At 44.9% G+C, this 15,558-nt stretch overlaps 2 protein-coding genes across 2 annotated transcripts in view; one reads left to right on the top strand and one right to left on the bottom strand.

Moving 5' to 3' along the window:
- Window positions 1-15,558, top strand: part of Acyp2 (acylphosphatase 2) — a 186,294-nt gene that overhangs the window by 150,979 nt on the left and 19,757 nt on the right. The gene's annotated exons all lie outside the window — the stretch shown is intronic.
- On the bottom strand, window positions 24-980 carry Tspyl6 (TSPY like 6). The gene has a single exon (XM_075943773.1). It carries the CDS (start codon window positions 978-980, stop codon window positions 24-26), a length of 957 nt encoding a protein of 318 aa, XP_075799888.1.

Genomic DNA, 15,558 nt, shown 5'->3' on the forward strand with positions numbered 1-15,558 from the left:
TAGAGGACTCACGTGGGCAATGGCTAACCAGACTGGAAACCAAAGGGTCTAGGAATCTCCACAGGCTCTCTGATCTGGTGACGTCTGGCTCTAGGAGCTCCTATGTGGAAGGGGTAATACTGGAGTGGGTTTGGCCAGAGGTCCTCTTTGATAATCTGGGCAATCCTGTCACGCTCTGGATGGCTGTGGTCTGAGAGCCAGGTGAAGAAACTACACGTGACCTCCTGGTTCCCATAAATGAAGGGCTGCGGTTCATGGCCTGGGCGCCAGATGATTGGAGTGGAGAGCGATACCACTTGGCCAGTGGGTCTGACCTCGTAGTCCTTGACAATCAGAGTGTTTCTAAAGAAGGGGTTTCTTCGGAAGAAGAACTTGAACCGACAACTTGACCTAGAGAGCCTGGACTCCTTCACCTCCAGGTTGGTTATGAATCTTAGCATTTCCGCATCTCGGCCTGTAATCATCTCGAACAGCTGCGGGTGGTTGCGAAGGGCCGTGACCCAGAAGCCGGGGATGCTCTGGATCACGTAGTTCCTGCGCTCCAGATAGTACTGCCGGAGCTGCCCATACTTGTGCTGCAGCTGCTGGAGGGCGCGGTCGGCCTGGGCATTCACCGTGTTCAGATCCAGCTGGATGGCCTCCAGGGACCTCATCTGCAGAGCCACATTCGGGAGGCGCGGCCCGGCCTCCGCATCCTCATCTGCACTCCGGTCGGCCTTCTGGACCCTGGCCTTTGTCTTGGCCACGCCGTCGGGGGCAGGCCGCTTTGGCGGGAGGCCCTTGTCCGGGGCGACTTCCAGGCCTTCGGGCGGCGGCGAGGTCGCCTCCTGCCCCAGCCCATCGCTGCCGACCGCGACGCCTGGCCCAGCATCGCCGCTGGCTCGGTCCTGGGGAGGCTCCGCCGCTGCTGCGGGCTCACCTGCAGGCCCCGGCGCCACGCTGCCGTCCCCGGCCTCAGTCGGCCCTCCGAGGGAGCTCATGTCGGGAGCGCCGGACTCCGGGGCAGCCGCCGACCGTTGGCCTGGGCAGTTGGGCTGTGGTGCCCTGCACAGGGCTGCCCTCGGGCGGGCACGCGTGTAAGTTTCGCGAGACCTGTGCCGCGGCCGGAATCCACCCCCACTCCTGTCCCACGGTTTTCAGAGAAGCTAGGGAGGGCACCGCAGAATAATTTAAATATGTTTTGATCCAAGGGATTGAGACCCTCATAGGTGTTCTGTAGTTGTTTGAATGCCTTGGGGGGTTGTCTGTCTGTAGCCCAGGCCAGCCTTGACCTCTTTCACCTGCCAGGCTCAGTCTGCAGGGTGCTGGAATTAAGGCAGGCGTCACCCTGCCACTCCTGGCCACTTCTCTTGAGCATTGGCCACATGAGGGACCCAGCTATGTCCTCGGCTCTTCATATTTTTTTAAGGAATATTTCATACATCTTACATGTGTAGTCAGTTTCAGATGTGTGCAGTATAGATCTCCCACTTGGTGTGTTGTTTGGTCTTGTGTGGGGTATATGTATGTATCTGTGAAATAGTGTCTTGCTTTTGTGTGTGCGTGTGTGATCAAAACAGGGTTTCACCCTGGCTGCCCTGGAATTCATTCACTTTGTTGACCAGGCAGGCCTTGATCTCACAGAGATCCGCCTGTCTCTGCCTCCCAAGTGCTGGGATTAAGGGCGTGCACCACCACCGAGCTAGTGTCTCATTCTTTAACCTAGACTGGTCTTGAACTCACAGCAATTCTCCTACCTCATCTTCACAAGTACTAAAATTAACAGTCGTGTGCCACAACACCCGTTTTTCCACTATCGTGTTTCATTTCTCTTTAAAGGGTTTTGTTTGGTTTTGTTGTTGCCCTGTTTTTTGTTTGTTTTTTTTTTTGAACTGCCTGTCCAAGATCTTTTACATTTATACCTGTCATCCATCTGGACATGTTTATAAATGGTGTTATATGAATCTTGGTTTATTTTATCCATATAAATATCTAATTGACCCAGCCTGTGTTTACTGAAAAGACAATTCTAGTTCCATCTAAAAGGGGTATATGTCTTTAACCATTAGTCAAATGACCTTACGTAACTTTAAGGAATCAGGGAGGTAAAACCCCATCCCACCCGCTACCCTCAGCCCCACCCCAATGCCCATCCAGTGAGAGGAGAACAGGAAAAGTGCGCAGAGGACTCAGACCCTTCAGACTCTAACTTGGGCGATGTGTAAAAGACCAGCAGAGTTTTACAAAAGGCAATGCCGAGCATCACCAATAATCAATACAAAAAGACACAACAGAGAGTGCATAAGCCATGTTTTGAATGTCACGGTGCTGCCTTACAGAAATTAAGAACAAGTTTGGGCAGCTTTGTGCCAATATAATTTCAAACTTAAATGAAGGCTGTAACTTGATGGAAATAATAGCTCATTGACACTGATGACCAGGCATGCAATCAGAAACTTATACAGACCTGGAAGCATGACCAGGCATGCAATCAGAAACTTATACAGACCTGGAAGCAATAAACAAATCAGGAGTTTGAGGGAAAGTTCACAAAAGTCACATGAGGTTCCAGTGATTGTGTGAAAAATGCTTCCTGCCCTTTAAAGACACATCATTTATCTTTGTATTCGTTAAACATCCAATAGGTGTTTGTTGTACACCTCCTGTGTGCCTCCAAAGGTTTATGACCATGAACAGAACAAAAACATTCTGTAGACACCAGTTTCAGTCCCACCCAGTCCCACAGGTGTTCAGCCCCAAACAAACACACAGACACTTATATTAATTATAAACTGTTTGGCCTAGGGGCTGGAGAGATGGCTCAGTGGTTAAGAGTACTGGTTGCTCTTCCAGAGGTCCTGAGTTCAATTCCCAGCAACCACATGGTGGCTCACAACCATCTGTAATGAGGTCTGGTCCCTTCTTCTGGCCTATAGGCACATATGAAGGCAGAACACTGTATACACAATAAATAAATAAATAGATATTTTTTTAAAAAAACACCTGTTTGGCCTATTAGCTCAGGCTTATTATTAACTAACTCTTACAACTTAAATTAGCCCATAATTCTTATCTATGTTTAGCCACATGGTTTGGAACCCTTTCTCAGTGCAGCATTTTCATCTTGCTTTCTCTGCATCTGAGTGGTGACTGCAGACTGAATCTTTCCACTTCCCAGAATTCTCCTACTCTGGTCATCCCACCTATACTTCCTGCCTGGCTACTGGCCAATCAGCATTTTATTAAACCAATACACATGACAAATCTTTGCAGGGTACAAGAGCATTGTCCCACAGCACTTTACCTTTTTCCATTTCAAAACAAGAGCTTGAATCTAATCTCCTTTGTTTAGCTTTTTTCCTGACCATTATCAATAACAACTTGCAATCAATACTCTAAACAAAGCCAGACATCCATAATTCATTTTTTGGGAATGTGGGCATAGTTTTCTGGGCTACTTTCTGCTGATTGGGGGCACTGATAATCTTATGGGGACCTAAGGAAAATTTAGGATTATGGTCAAGTCCTGACTGGAGTATTCTGTGAGCCTGGATGATCTCAACCAGCAGTCTTGAGAATGTTCTGGATGTAGCACTCAGAGGAAACTGCAACAGAGGTTCTCTGAAACATTGGGCCATCTGGGCCATCTTCTCCCATGGGAGATTTTTTGTGTGTGGGGGTGTTCCTTGAACAAACCTTATTTTTCTTAACCCAGAATGAATTCACAGCCTCCCATTTCCTGTGGAAACAAAAGCAAAGCCTCTTCTCCAAACATATCTTTTGACTTAAATTTTGAAGTCAAGGCATTTCAAAATATATATGTTGGATTAATCCAGCAGCATTTGTAATCAAATGTCTTTTAGCAGCTGTTGCTCCTTCCTCAGCAGTCAAACAATTCAAAGACAACAAAGTAGAATACAGAATTCAAATTCTTTTTGTATTTACCATCTTTATGTGGTTTTATTTTTTTTTACTCTCTTTCTTTTATTTTTATTTTTGGGTTTTTGAGACAGTATTTCTTTGTTTATCTTTGGCTGTCCTAGAACTCACTCTGTAAACCAGGCTACCCTTGAACTCACAGAACAGAGATCTGCCTGCCTCTGTCTCCCAAGTGCTGGGATTAAAGGTGTGTGCCACCACATCTAACTATTCTCTCTCTCTTAAGGACTTTCTCTAACCTTTTTCTTTTTTCTTCCAAGCCTATGTATATTTTTTAACACACTGTAAACAGCTTAGAGTTTTTTGTTAATCTGAATCTATTTTTACTGTTTATCTCTCTTTTCTGACCACATGCTAAGCGATATGGCTAGCATTAAAGCTGTGACTTTGGCAGCTGGATTCACCCCACTCCTTGTCTTCCTGGAAGTCTAGCTTCATGGTGGAGGTACTGGTAGGAGCCACTTTTTTTTTTTAAACACAACTCAGTAGACCAGGAAGCATGCCTACAGCTGCTCATAGTCACCATTTAAGTGTTTGGTGGCAGGGTCTCTTGAAAGAGTTGTTGAGTTTTTGCTGCTAACACTGTGTCAGGAATCCTCTCTTAAAGGAGCCGCACCTCTGCTAACCTCTAGAGAACACAGGGCTTGTATACTTTTGTAACAGTTTCGGATTTTATTCTTAGTGGACTGAGAAATCACTACAGGATTTTGAGTGGAGGACTCAAAATCTGCTTTATTTATTTTGTTTTATTTTTATTTTGGGGGTTTTCTCTATAGCTTTGGAGCCTGTCCTAGAACTAGCTCTTGTAGACCAGGCTGGCCTCGAACTCACAGAGATCTGCTGCCTCTGCCTCTCACGTGCTAAGATTAAAGGCGTGCGCCACCACCGCCCTTTCAACAACTCTTTCAAGAGACCTAGCTCTACTTTATGTTTTCTGTGGATCACTCTGGCTCATAGGTAAAATGTAGACTGTGTGGAAGCAATGACACACGCTGGGGGAGTCTTTCAGGAGATGAGTCCAGTAGTCAGAATGAAACATGCTTCTCCCATCGGATGGTAGCAACAGCACTGGATAGCAGATGTAGGGATACAACTAGAATGATTTTGATATTAGCTGGATAGTGGGGTATAAAAAAAAGTCAAGGATGACTCCCTAAGGTTTTTACCAGAGCAGCTAGTACAATGAGTTTATAGAAGAAGGCTTTGGGAGAAGTTGTGATGGAGGAGTTTATCTTTGCAGGAACATTCTGTGCTTTGGACATCGCAGGCTGGAGGTGACTTGGGCAGTAGAGTTCTGATGCCAGTGTGCGTCATGAGTTTGGAGGTTAGAGCTGAGGACATTCATATCAGAGATAATGGGCATAAGTGGTCACAGAAGGCCTGCAGCCTCAAGTTATGAGCACAAGTAAAAAAAGCAGCAAAACTAACATAGAGACTGAGGAGTGATGGGGAGTTGTGGGGAAGCCAGGAGAGTGTGGCAGCTGTGAACCAAGGATGGAAATGGAAGTGCTCAGGTGTGGGCTGCAGCTATGTCAATGAGGAGAAGTCGGAGAAGCCACAGCTGGGATTCAGAACTGAAGCATCATTGGTGAGAGATTCTTAGTTACTTTTCAGTTGCCACAATAAGACTCCATAGCCAAAGGAACTAGAAGAAAGGATTTATGGTGGACTCCCATGGTGCCGAGCATGGCAGCAGGCATGGCGATGAAGTAATGGCTGAGAGAGCTACATCCTGAGCCACAAACAGGAAGCAGGGCAACTGCGAATGAAACCCCCAAAACAACCCTCACTGACACACCTTCTCCAACAAAACCACACCTTTTAATCCTTCCTAGGTGGTCCCACCAACTGGGTACCACATGTTCAAATATATTAGCCTATGGGGGCCATTCTCATTTAAACCGCCAAAGTGAGTCAAGAATCCTCTCAAGGGTTTGCTAAGAACCAGAATAGGTTTTAAAAGAATGGAAGGAAAGAAACTGGCAGCAGTGTACACTGACTGTTCTTTTGGATAATTTTGTTCCAAATGGAAACAAAGAAATGGGTCATGACGAGAACTGTCTCAGTGGAGGTGACAGTTTGGAGAAAATAGGAATGGGGAAATTAAAAGAGAAAATATAACCAATTCTTTTGAAGGTTTATTTTTTTTTTCTTCTTCAAAGAAATGGGATGACGGTTGGTAGAAAAGTGGGTCAAAGAAAATTTTCTGTTTTGATGATAGAAAAAGAGGCTGGCGAGATGACTCACTGGATAAAAGCTCTACAGAATCCTAACTGGCTCCAGCTCAGGCCCTGAAACCCTTGGGCATAGAAGAAAACCAGCTCTGGAAAGTTCTTCTCTTGCTGCTGGTGGTTGGGATCTGGGCTGTGTGTTCCAGATTCTTTGTCTTTCATCTGAAGCACTGGAAATTGGGGTATAGAGAGTTCTAAAAAGAAGTAAGACAACTTTGTTTGGGGCGGAGTGACGGTGAAAGCTACAAAGGAAGACAGTCCAGACTGATAGGAGCCCCAAAATGAGGACACTCAAGGGCCCTGATTGTCGTTTGGGGGCTTTCTCTAATGGGGCTGGAGAGAGGGATGAGTTGGTTACTAAGGAGAAGGGGTTTGGTTTGAATGGCTCTCGATTTTGATCAGAAGATGAGGTCATACATTTATTCTTCCTGCAGCACATGCCCTTTCCCATAGTCATGTACAAAGCCGTGTTATTCATAGGCATAAGACAGCAAACAGGGAACGTATCCTTAAAGAATGCTGGAGGACACAGGGCATGTGAAGGAATCGGGCTGCTAAGTGCATCACTATAAGAATGAAAGACGCATAACCCAAAGCCAAACGGAGCTCCCAGGTTACCAAACTGTCTCCTCTATCTGTCTGCTGCACTCTGACTACTGTGGCGTACACTCTCATACATAACACATCATATGCATTCATCATACACGCAATAACACATTTTAAAAATAAATTTGAGAAAAAGATGCATGTGTATATGCTTCTGTGGATGAACTCACAGCAAGGACCAATGGTGTAGGAGATGGAAGGAGAGTTATCGAACACATGCCTTGATAGACAGAGGAGAGAGAGCCCATGCCCCAGCGTAGCAGGAGTCATGGCAGCTTCACCTCCGAGAACTGTCAGGGTGACAGGGTGTGAGGTTGGGTACACAGGTGGCAGAAATGATAACGAGGTCCATGGAATTGTCTCCTGATTGCTTCCGTCTTCTCAGAAAAGGAGAAAGCAAGATTGCGGAGGAAGCATGAGGACAAGAGCCTGTGGGAGTCTGAGGGGAGAGAAGAAAGTGTGGCAGAGTGTCCATGAGAATAGACGGGTGGCTGGGCTACGGGGCGATCTTCAGACAGCACTGAGGTTATGAATCTGAACCTTAGCCCATCCCCATGGCTGTGAATCTGCCACAGGCAATCTCCACGTGCAGTGCAGAGTTGTATTTAAATTGATCTTAGGATTCCAGCTGTCAGGACAGAGGTGCACAGAGGAGAGGGTCAGTGAAAAGGAGGCCTGAGTATGAGAGCCCGGATACTGGAGGATACAAGGTGGGCTGGAAGGGGAGAGATAGTGGCTTTCGGGGAATTCCTAAGGACCCCACTCCTCTGACCATGTTGGGCTATCCTGAGACAGTTGAAGTCAAGGCTATCACAGGCTGGAAGGGAGTGAGCTGTGATGACAGGGTTGGAAGGACCCGGCTGTGTGCACATTGAAATCGCTGGAGTCCAGAGGCAAGCAGGAATGAGCACAGAACCAACCTTTTCACTAAAGGTGACGAACGATACATACAGCAAGAATGCGCAGTGGTCTGAGTCACCGTAACATTCAGAGCTGTGTTGTCGAGCTAAGGTGCAGGGCCACCACTTCCGGGTCAACATTCACTAGCAGGAATTTTATATTTCTATTGTCACAGACCCTATTATATACTACTTTATGTTCTTTAAAGAATCGAAAATACTACACATATATAATAGGCACTCAAAAATAGGAGTCATGGATCCTTCTTAAAATTAAAAACTGAAAGCTGGTAACAGTCTTGAATTGGGTGTGAAATGTCGCTTCCTGGTGGCATTCCATTCTGCTAGCGCCGTAGGGGAGGAGCCAGAAACTGTGGAGAAGAACAGCTGTGGCCCTAGGGAAACACATTCTGCTCACATGTTATTGTTGTGACTCTTGTGTTGTTGTTAGGGTTAGCAAATAAAACTAATACAGAATTTCCAAAATACAGTCAAAAGGGAAGAGAAGTGGCCAAAGGAGGAGAGAAATGGGCCTCGGGAAGATTTCCGCTGAGTTTCACATTCATCTGCTTGCAGAATCGCTGGCATATTTAAAGTCTCTGGGAAACAGAGAAGGCATGACTTTACAGAGGCAGAGGGGATGGAAGAAGAGTCTGGGAACTGCTCCCTGTTTTCCTTTGACTCCTCAAACACCGTTACTCGCTTCCTGTGTGTTTTGAAAGGGATCCCGCAGAAGCCACTTGACTCATTCAGTCTTATTTGTTCAGAACTATTGTTCTCTGGACTGGGCCACCCAGAGTAGGAACTAAGAAATGAAAAGCATGTTGGTAGGCCAGAGAAGAAAGGCGTTGCTAATCTGTTTCCCTCGGAAAGTCTATTAAATTGTTTGTAAAGGGAATGGTTACATAGAAGCCTTAAGTGCTTTCCTGATTGGCTTTATAGCTGCGGCAGAGGCTCCCACCTCTTAGAAAAATCACACAGCTCATCCAAATGTAGAAGGAAGGGGAAATGTTGCCAGGATCTAGATACTGACTTATCTTAGATAAGTTAACAGTTCTCGAATAGCCCAAACAGCAGTACAGCTGACTGCCTCCTGGAGATGTAAGCTACTGACGGTCTGTGGAGTCCTGCTCCAGCTGACTGGCGCCAAGGTGGCAGAGACAGATGACAGGGTTAGCCCAGGATAGCCAGGGGTAGACAAAGCCATAAGTCCCTGACTGGACTTGTGTTCTGCCCATACCAAAGCCCTCCCCTAGAGAGTGCAATAGAGTAGCAAAACACTAGTGTTATAGTATTCATACTACATGCTCAGTGCCCAAACATCAGCCTTGATAGCAAGTGTTATTTTAGAGTTCCTCAGAATTCATAGAAGTGTAACCAAATAGACTAAACAAGGAATTCTTTAAAAATACAGCATAATATAAGTATACATTTAGATGACAGGTTGTTTTAAGAAAACTTATAATTTTGGTTCAAGACAGCAGGCAGGGAACTATAAAAGACACTGATTGAAGTGGGGAAAATATGAGTTTTGATTGAATATTAGATTTAAAAAAATACTTGTTTTATGTGTGTGTATGTGTGTGTATGCGTGTATGTGTGCGTGTATGTGTGTGTGTGTATGTGTGTGTGTATGTGTGTGTATGTGTGTATGTGTGTGTGCGTGTGTGTGTGTGCGTGTGTGTGCGTGTGTGTGTATGTGTGTATATGTGTGTGTATGTGTGTATATGTGTGTGTATGTGTGTGTATGTGTGTGTGTATGTGTGTATGTGTGTGTATGTGTGTGTATGTGTGTGTATATGTGTGTGTATGTGTGTATGTGTGTGTATGTGTGTGTGTATGTGTGTGTGTGTGTATATGTGTGTGTATGTGTGTGTGTATGTGTGTGTATGTGTGTGTGTATATGTGTGTGTATATGTGTGTATGTGTGTGTGTGTATATGTGTGTGTATGTGTGTGTATGTGTGTGTGTATGGGTGTGTGTGTCCCCACATATGCATCACATTGTGTGCTTGGAGCCTAGAGAGGCCAGAAGAAGACACTGAATCCCCTGGAACTGGAGTTACAGATGGTTGTAAGCAATCATGCTGGAGCTGGGAACCGAACCCAGGTCTTCTGCAAGAGTAGTAAGTGCTCTTAACTGCTGAGCTATTTCTCCAGCCCCAGTGAATATTAGATTTTTTAAATCAAATTATATGACTAGAGGGATGGAGGAGATGAAAGCAAATACAATAACTGGCAACACAGACACACATGCATGCACACGAGTGCGTCCACACACAAAATATACAGAGCCATTTCATCCTCCTATTCCTTCTGTGCTCTGGAATGTGTGTAAACATTTGTATTAGAATGAGAGTCAGCATATCATCACCATTCTCTTTTTAAATTTGCACACCAAGAACTTTTACCAACTGAGCCATCTCACTGGCCCAAAGAAATTGTTTTGTTATTTTGGTTTTGGGTGGTCCTGGGGATTGAACCCAGGACCTTAGTCGTGCTAGGCAAGTGTACTTCCCCAGCCCTGTAAGCACCTTTGTCTTGATAAGAGCTAAATGGGGCAAATGGAAGAACAGCAAGGAGAGGGGAAGAACAGAGATGTGATCCGCTGGGCTTAGGCAAATGCTTTGCCTAGTTGATCCTAAGTTTCCTTCTGTTTCATATGTGCTGTCTGCAGGGTGATATGATGATAAATTAATGACATGCATTGCATGGATTATGTTATCTGGCTGTGTTTGCTCCTTGTCCTAGAAGCATCCTGCCATTAAAGCCTCAGAGAGGGAGGAAGGGTGCCTCTCAAAGGACAGGGCATGACAGCAACGACTGCCTAGTTATCGCGCTGTCCAAAACCCGGCAGCACTGCTCTCACCCGGAGTCTGTGGAAAAACACAATTCCAAGACTTCTCGGAATTCTCTAAAGCGGAGCCTGCATCTTCACAAGGTCTTGGGGCAACTCACCTATATGTGAAAGCTGAAAATGCTCGGATCTCTGATGAGGCTCAGTGGGTAAAGGTGATTGCTGCCAAGTCTGATACCCGGAATTCAATGACCCTGTCTCACATGGGGGGGGGGGGAACAGACCCCTGTGAGTTGTACAATGACCCTGCCTCACATGGTGGGGGGAGGAGAACAGACCCCTGTGAGTTGTACAATGACCCTGCCTCACATGGTGGGGGGGAGAACCGACCCCTGTGAGTTGTACAATAACCCTGCCTCACATGGTGGGGGGAGAACAGACCCCTGTGAGTTGTACAATGACCCTGCCTCACATAGTGGGGGGGAGAACCGATCCCTGTGAGTTGTACAATGACCCTGCCTCACATGGTGGGGGGAGAACAGACCCTGTGAGTTGTACAATGACCCTGCCTCACATGGTGGGAGGAGAACAGACCCTGTGAGTTGTACAATGACCTCACATGGTGGGAGGAGAACAGACCCTGTGAGTTGTACAATGACCTCACATGGTGGGGGGAGAACAGACCCTGTGAGTTGTACAATGACCTCACATGGTGGGGGGAGAACAGACCCTGTGAGTTGTACAATGACCCTGCCTCACATGGTGGGGGGAGAACAGACCCTGTGAGTTGTACAATGACCCTGCCTCACATGGTGGGGGGAGAACAGACCCTGTGGGTTGGACACTGACCTCACATGGTGGGGGGGAGAATCGACCCCTGTGAGTTGTACAATGACCCTGCCTCACATGGTGGGGGGAGAACCGACCCCTGTGAGTTGTCAATGACCTCACATGGTGGGGGGAGAACAGACCCTGTGAGTTGGACACTGACCACCCTTGTGCTGTAACACTCCTACCCACATGTTAAGGAAGCAAAAAAAAAAAATGCAGCAAGACGCCTCCTCCCTTCTTGCCAGAGGGACTTCGTGAAGAAGATAGAAGCCAGAACGGAAACACTTATCTGATGATAAGACTTTCCTTGTCTGAGTCAAACTCTCAGAGGCAAGCTGAGGATGGACTAAGAGAAAGCCAAGAGCACAGGAGTATCCATGCATTTCCAGCTGGAGACCTGTGCTCCCACTTGTGAGAGGAAGCAGGGCAGGGAGAGAGCAGCTGCGGTCTGGTGGGCAGAGGGAGCCTGAGGTGGCATCTCAGAGCTGCCCTTATTCTCACAGTGGGAAGATGTAGCAACCGTAACTCAGAAGCTGACTAGGAAGCCAGTGCAGGGAGGGAGAGTGTAGCGATAAAGCTTCCCCAGGCCGGTGAGCACAATATTGACTGTCAGAACCCAAGAGCTGCTCTGAACTACGAAAGATCATCTGGGAAGGACCTTTGCCAGTCAAGAATTTAAGCATCAAGACCAGCAAGGCGGCTCCAAAGATCCAGATAGACACAGGGCTTTGCCATGGAGCTCAGAGTTACTGGGAACCATGCAAGTTTCTTCTTCCCTTAGAGCCAGGAGATCACTAGACCATTCCCCACCCTAATACTCACACACCATCATGGAGAAAGGGGAAGAAAATAATAAAGTCCTGACCATATATCCAAGCACGAAGAGTCCTTTAAAAAGGCTGCTACAATTACAGAACCACAGTGAATTTTCCACAGAAGGGAGTATTTTTAAAACACACACACTAATACAAAACTTGCAGAGAAGACAAGGGTAGAAACTCAATAGCAGAATGTGATTTTCTCTCTCTTACTGCATGACAGAATGTGGAAAATAAAGTGACAATATCAAAGACGATAAAACAGCAAAGCAGTTGATCTTGAGACACACTGGCAAGCTCCAGGAAGATGCAGTAATTAGGAGCCGTAGCCTCACACGTTCATCCCAGGACCCAGGTATGCAGGTTCAAAGACAGCCTCAGAGAGTCGGTTCCTCCTTTGCACTTCAGCATGAGTTCTGGGGAATGAGGCCAACAGTTGGTTTGACAATTGTCTGTTTGCCTACTGAGCCATCTCACAGGATCAAAAATTCAACCTTTTTCTGGACAATAGTGGTACACTCCTCTAATCCTAGCACTGAGAGGTAGGGACAAGTAGATCTCTGTAAGTCCTAGACAAGCCAAGGCTACATAATGGAACACACCTCCCTGCTCTGGTGTGCGTGTGCGTGTCTGTGTGTGTGTGTGTATGTGTGTGTGTACACGCACGCACATGCGATCGTGCGTGTGGTGTAGATATAACAAGGCTGGGGGAAAGGCTTTGATGCTGTCTTTATCTGCTTCTGTATTGTCTTGCTTGTCACAGTCCTTATCTTTGTATATTCTTCATCAAGAACGTGTTTAACAAAGCCCTGTAAGGATCCCTGGTTTAGAAAGACACCCTGGGAAGTCATTGTGTTACTATGTCTGAAAACTAAGTCAGAGTTTCCATTTGACTCAATAGGAATTCCTCAGCTCTGGAAACTTGGATGTACAGGAAAGATAAAATGGGCAATACTGGAGGATATAATGCAGTGAAAGCTTTTCCTTTTGAATAAGAAAGCCTTGTGCATCCCAAGGTAAGGAGTGGGATGTCATGGAAAGGCAGTTTGGTTCAGGCTGGTGAGAAGTACAACCACTAAAACAAGGGCCCAAAGACTTGAGGCTGGGGTTGCCAAAGCTTTTCCAGAATTATTTAGTAGAAGGTTAACACTGACTATCTACTGACATATAAGCCCCCCCTCCATACACTCTGTAAATGAGTCTCCCGAGATAATAAAATGTTGAGATGGTTTCAGAAAAGAAGAGGAATTGAGAACTCTGTGACTCTGCATGTCTACCTGGTTCCAGAGACTATGAGAACAGGTTCTCTGAAGATGAACTAATAGCCTACTTTTTCACTGCACTAGTCAGAGGATTGTGAGCAGAAGCACAGTTTCCTTGGCATGGGTCAGAGGGGCCACAAGAGAAGCTATTTCCGCAGCCAGGAAAAAGACTCAGGACCGACTTCCTGGAATTGCTTCTCATTTCAGAATCAAAAATAGCTTTGAAATGCTGTGCTATTTGGGAATTGGGGCCTATTCAATCTAAGAGCATCTGTTAGTAGCTGTTAAAATTCAAATAAAGTCCAAGTAAAAGTTGCATTACACTCATCAATTTCGAGTTTAAAGCACACTCACAAAACTTGTACCGCAGTTGCTGTCACAGCCTAAGACCCAAATGGAATATTCTGTGGGTTTCTGCTTCCATCCCTACTTTGAACATGAGCCACAACATTGAATTTCTTTAAAGGTGTTTCTTCCTACCTATCTGAACTTTTCAACTGAGATTCATTTTCATATTCAAAAGATTAAATGTGAACTCCACCAAACAGTTCTGCATCTTGGTTTTGATTATCCTACAGCTTTCTTAGTAGGAATGAAGCCTTTAGACTGTTAAAGTCATAAAGCTAGGATTGGGTATGTGGATTTTCCTCTTTGTCTTCATTCCAGTTTTAGTCAGTGAGATCCTTGATTTAGGTGCTGTAAGGAAGGAAACTTCATTTATTGTTTAGATGTGACTCTGTAAAGACCCTAAGATGCCCTTGAGAAGGGGAAGTGACATTTGACACTAGACTGAGCTCCACAGGTAGGTGGCATCAGCAGCCCCCCCCCCCACATACACACAGGGCCCTGAACTGGTGAAACAGCACTAGGAAGCTATTTATCTTTGGAAACCATAGTCCTTATATTTTGGTTTTTTCTTTTTTCCTTTATATGTGTAAAAATACAATAAAATCTATAATATATTAAATACAGTAAAATCTGTAATATATTAATACAATAAAAATATGTAATGTTCCACTACAATTTTGTCTATGAAAACTAATAATGGTGGTTTTCATTTTTGCTGTTTCCTATGTGCCTAGTATACACAGTGAGTGAAGTTATTATTAAGATTTATTTACATCTCTGAATAGCAACCTTTTCCCACCTGGGAATTGTAGTTGTAAATTTTAATGGCTACATGGTGGTATGTTGAGGTATAACTTATTGAACATCTTGTTTACAGGTTGTTTTTTTTTTTTGGCTGCTATCAATACTTTAAGAATGTCCTTATGCACCTAATTTACTTGAGTTTCTTATATGACTGTGTAAACGGAGATTGCACATTTGTTTTCTGGCTGCCCAGACCCTTAAAAATCACACAGAAACTATATTAACTACAACACTACTTGGCCAATGACTCAGGCATATTCATAGCTAGCTCTTACAAAAAAAAATTAGCCATTTCTATTAGTCTGTGTATTGCCATGAGGCTGTGGCTTACTGGTAAGGTTCTGACATCTTTCTCCTTTGGCAGCTACATGGTGTCTGCCTGACTCTGTCTTCTTTCTCCCTGCATTCAGTTTAGTTTTACCACCTTTCTATATTCTGCCCTGCCATAGGCCAAAACAGCTTCTTTCTTGACCAATGGTAATAAAACACATTTATAGCATACAGAAGGGAATCCCATATCATCTCCCCTTTTCCATCTAAATATAAAGGAAGGTTTTAACTTTAAAATAGTAAAATTGCATATAACAAAACAAGTATCAGTTACAAAATTTTGTGAGCCTAAAGTTTCATTTCTAATTTATCTTTTATCATAACTAAAGAAAACTATAACTATCTGTCTTCAACTCCATCAAAGACCTCAGAAGGATATAATATTACCTAATTAAACAGGAAGTGCATTGTAAGTAACTTCCTAAATTCTAGAATTGACAGAGACATTTTGCTGCCTTTACCCAAAGTTCTGTAGCATTGGGGCACCATCTCCAGTCTACAGGCCCACAGTATCTGGCAGACTTTTCCATGAAGCAGGATTTTTGAAAGACTGTTTCACCTGTATTGACAGTTCATCAGTCACTTTCTTCAGTGTTCTGAGTACATCTGGCAGACTTTTATAAAGCAGGAACCTTAAAGGACTGTTTCACCTTCTTTTGGCAAGTTCAGCAGTTATTTTTCTATGGGTCTTGCATGTCCAGTTTATATAGCATGC

Source organism: Microtus pennsylvanicus, chromosome 12, assembly GCF_037038515.1.
Source record: "Microtus pennsylvanicus isolate mMicPen1 chromosome 12, mMicPen1.hap1, whole genome shotgun sequence".
NCBI lineage: Eukaryota > Metazoa > Chordata > Mammalia > Rodentia > Cricetidae > Microtus > Microtus pennsylvanicus.

Coding starts and splice junctions, on each gene's coding strand:
- Tspyl6 (XM_075943773.1), bottom strand. CDS start 980: ATGAGCTCCCTCGGAGGGCCGACTGAGGCCGGGGACGGCAGCGTGGCG.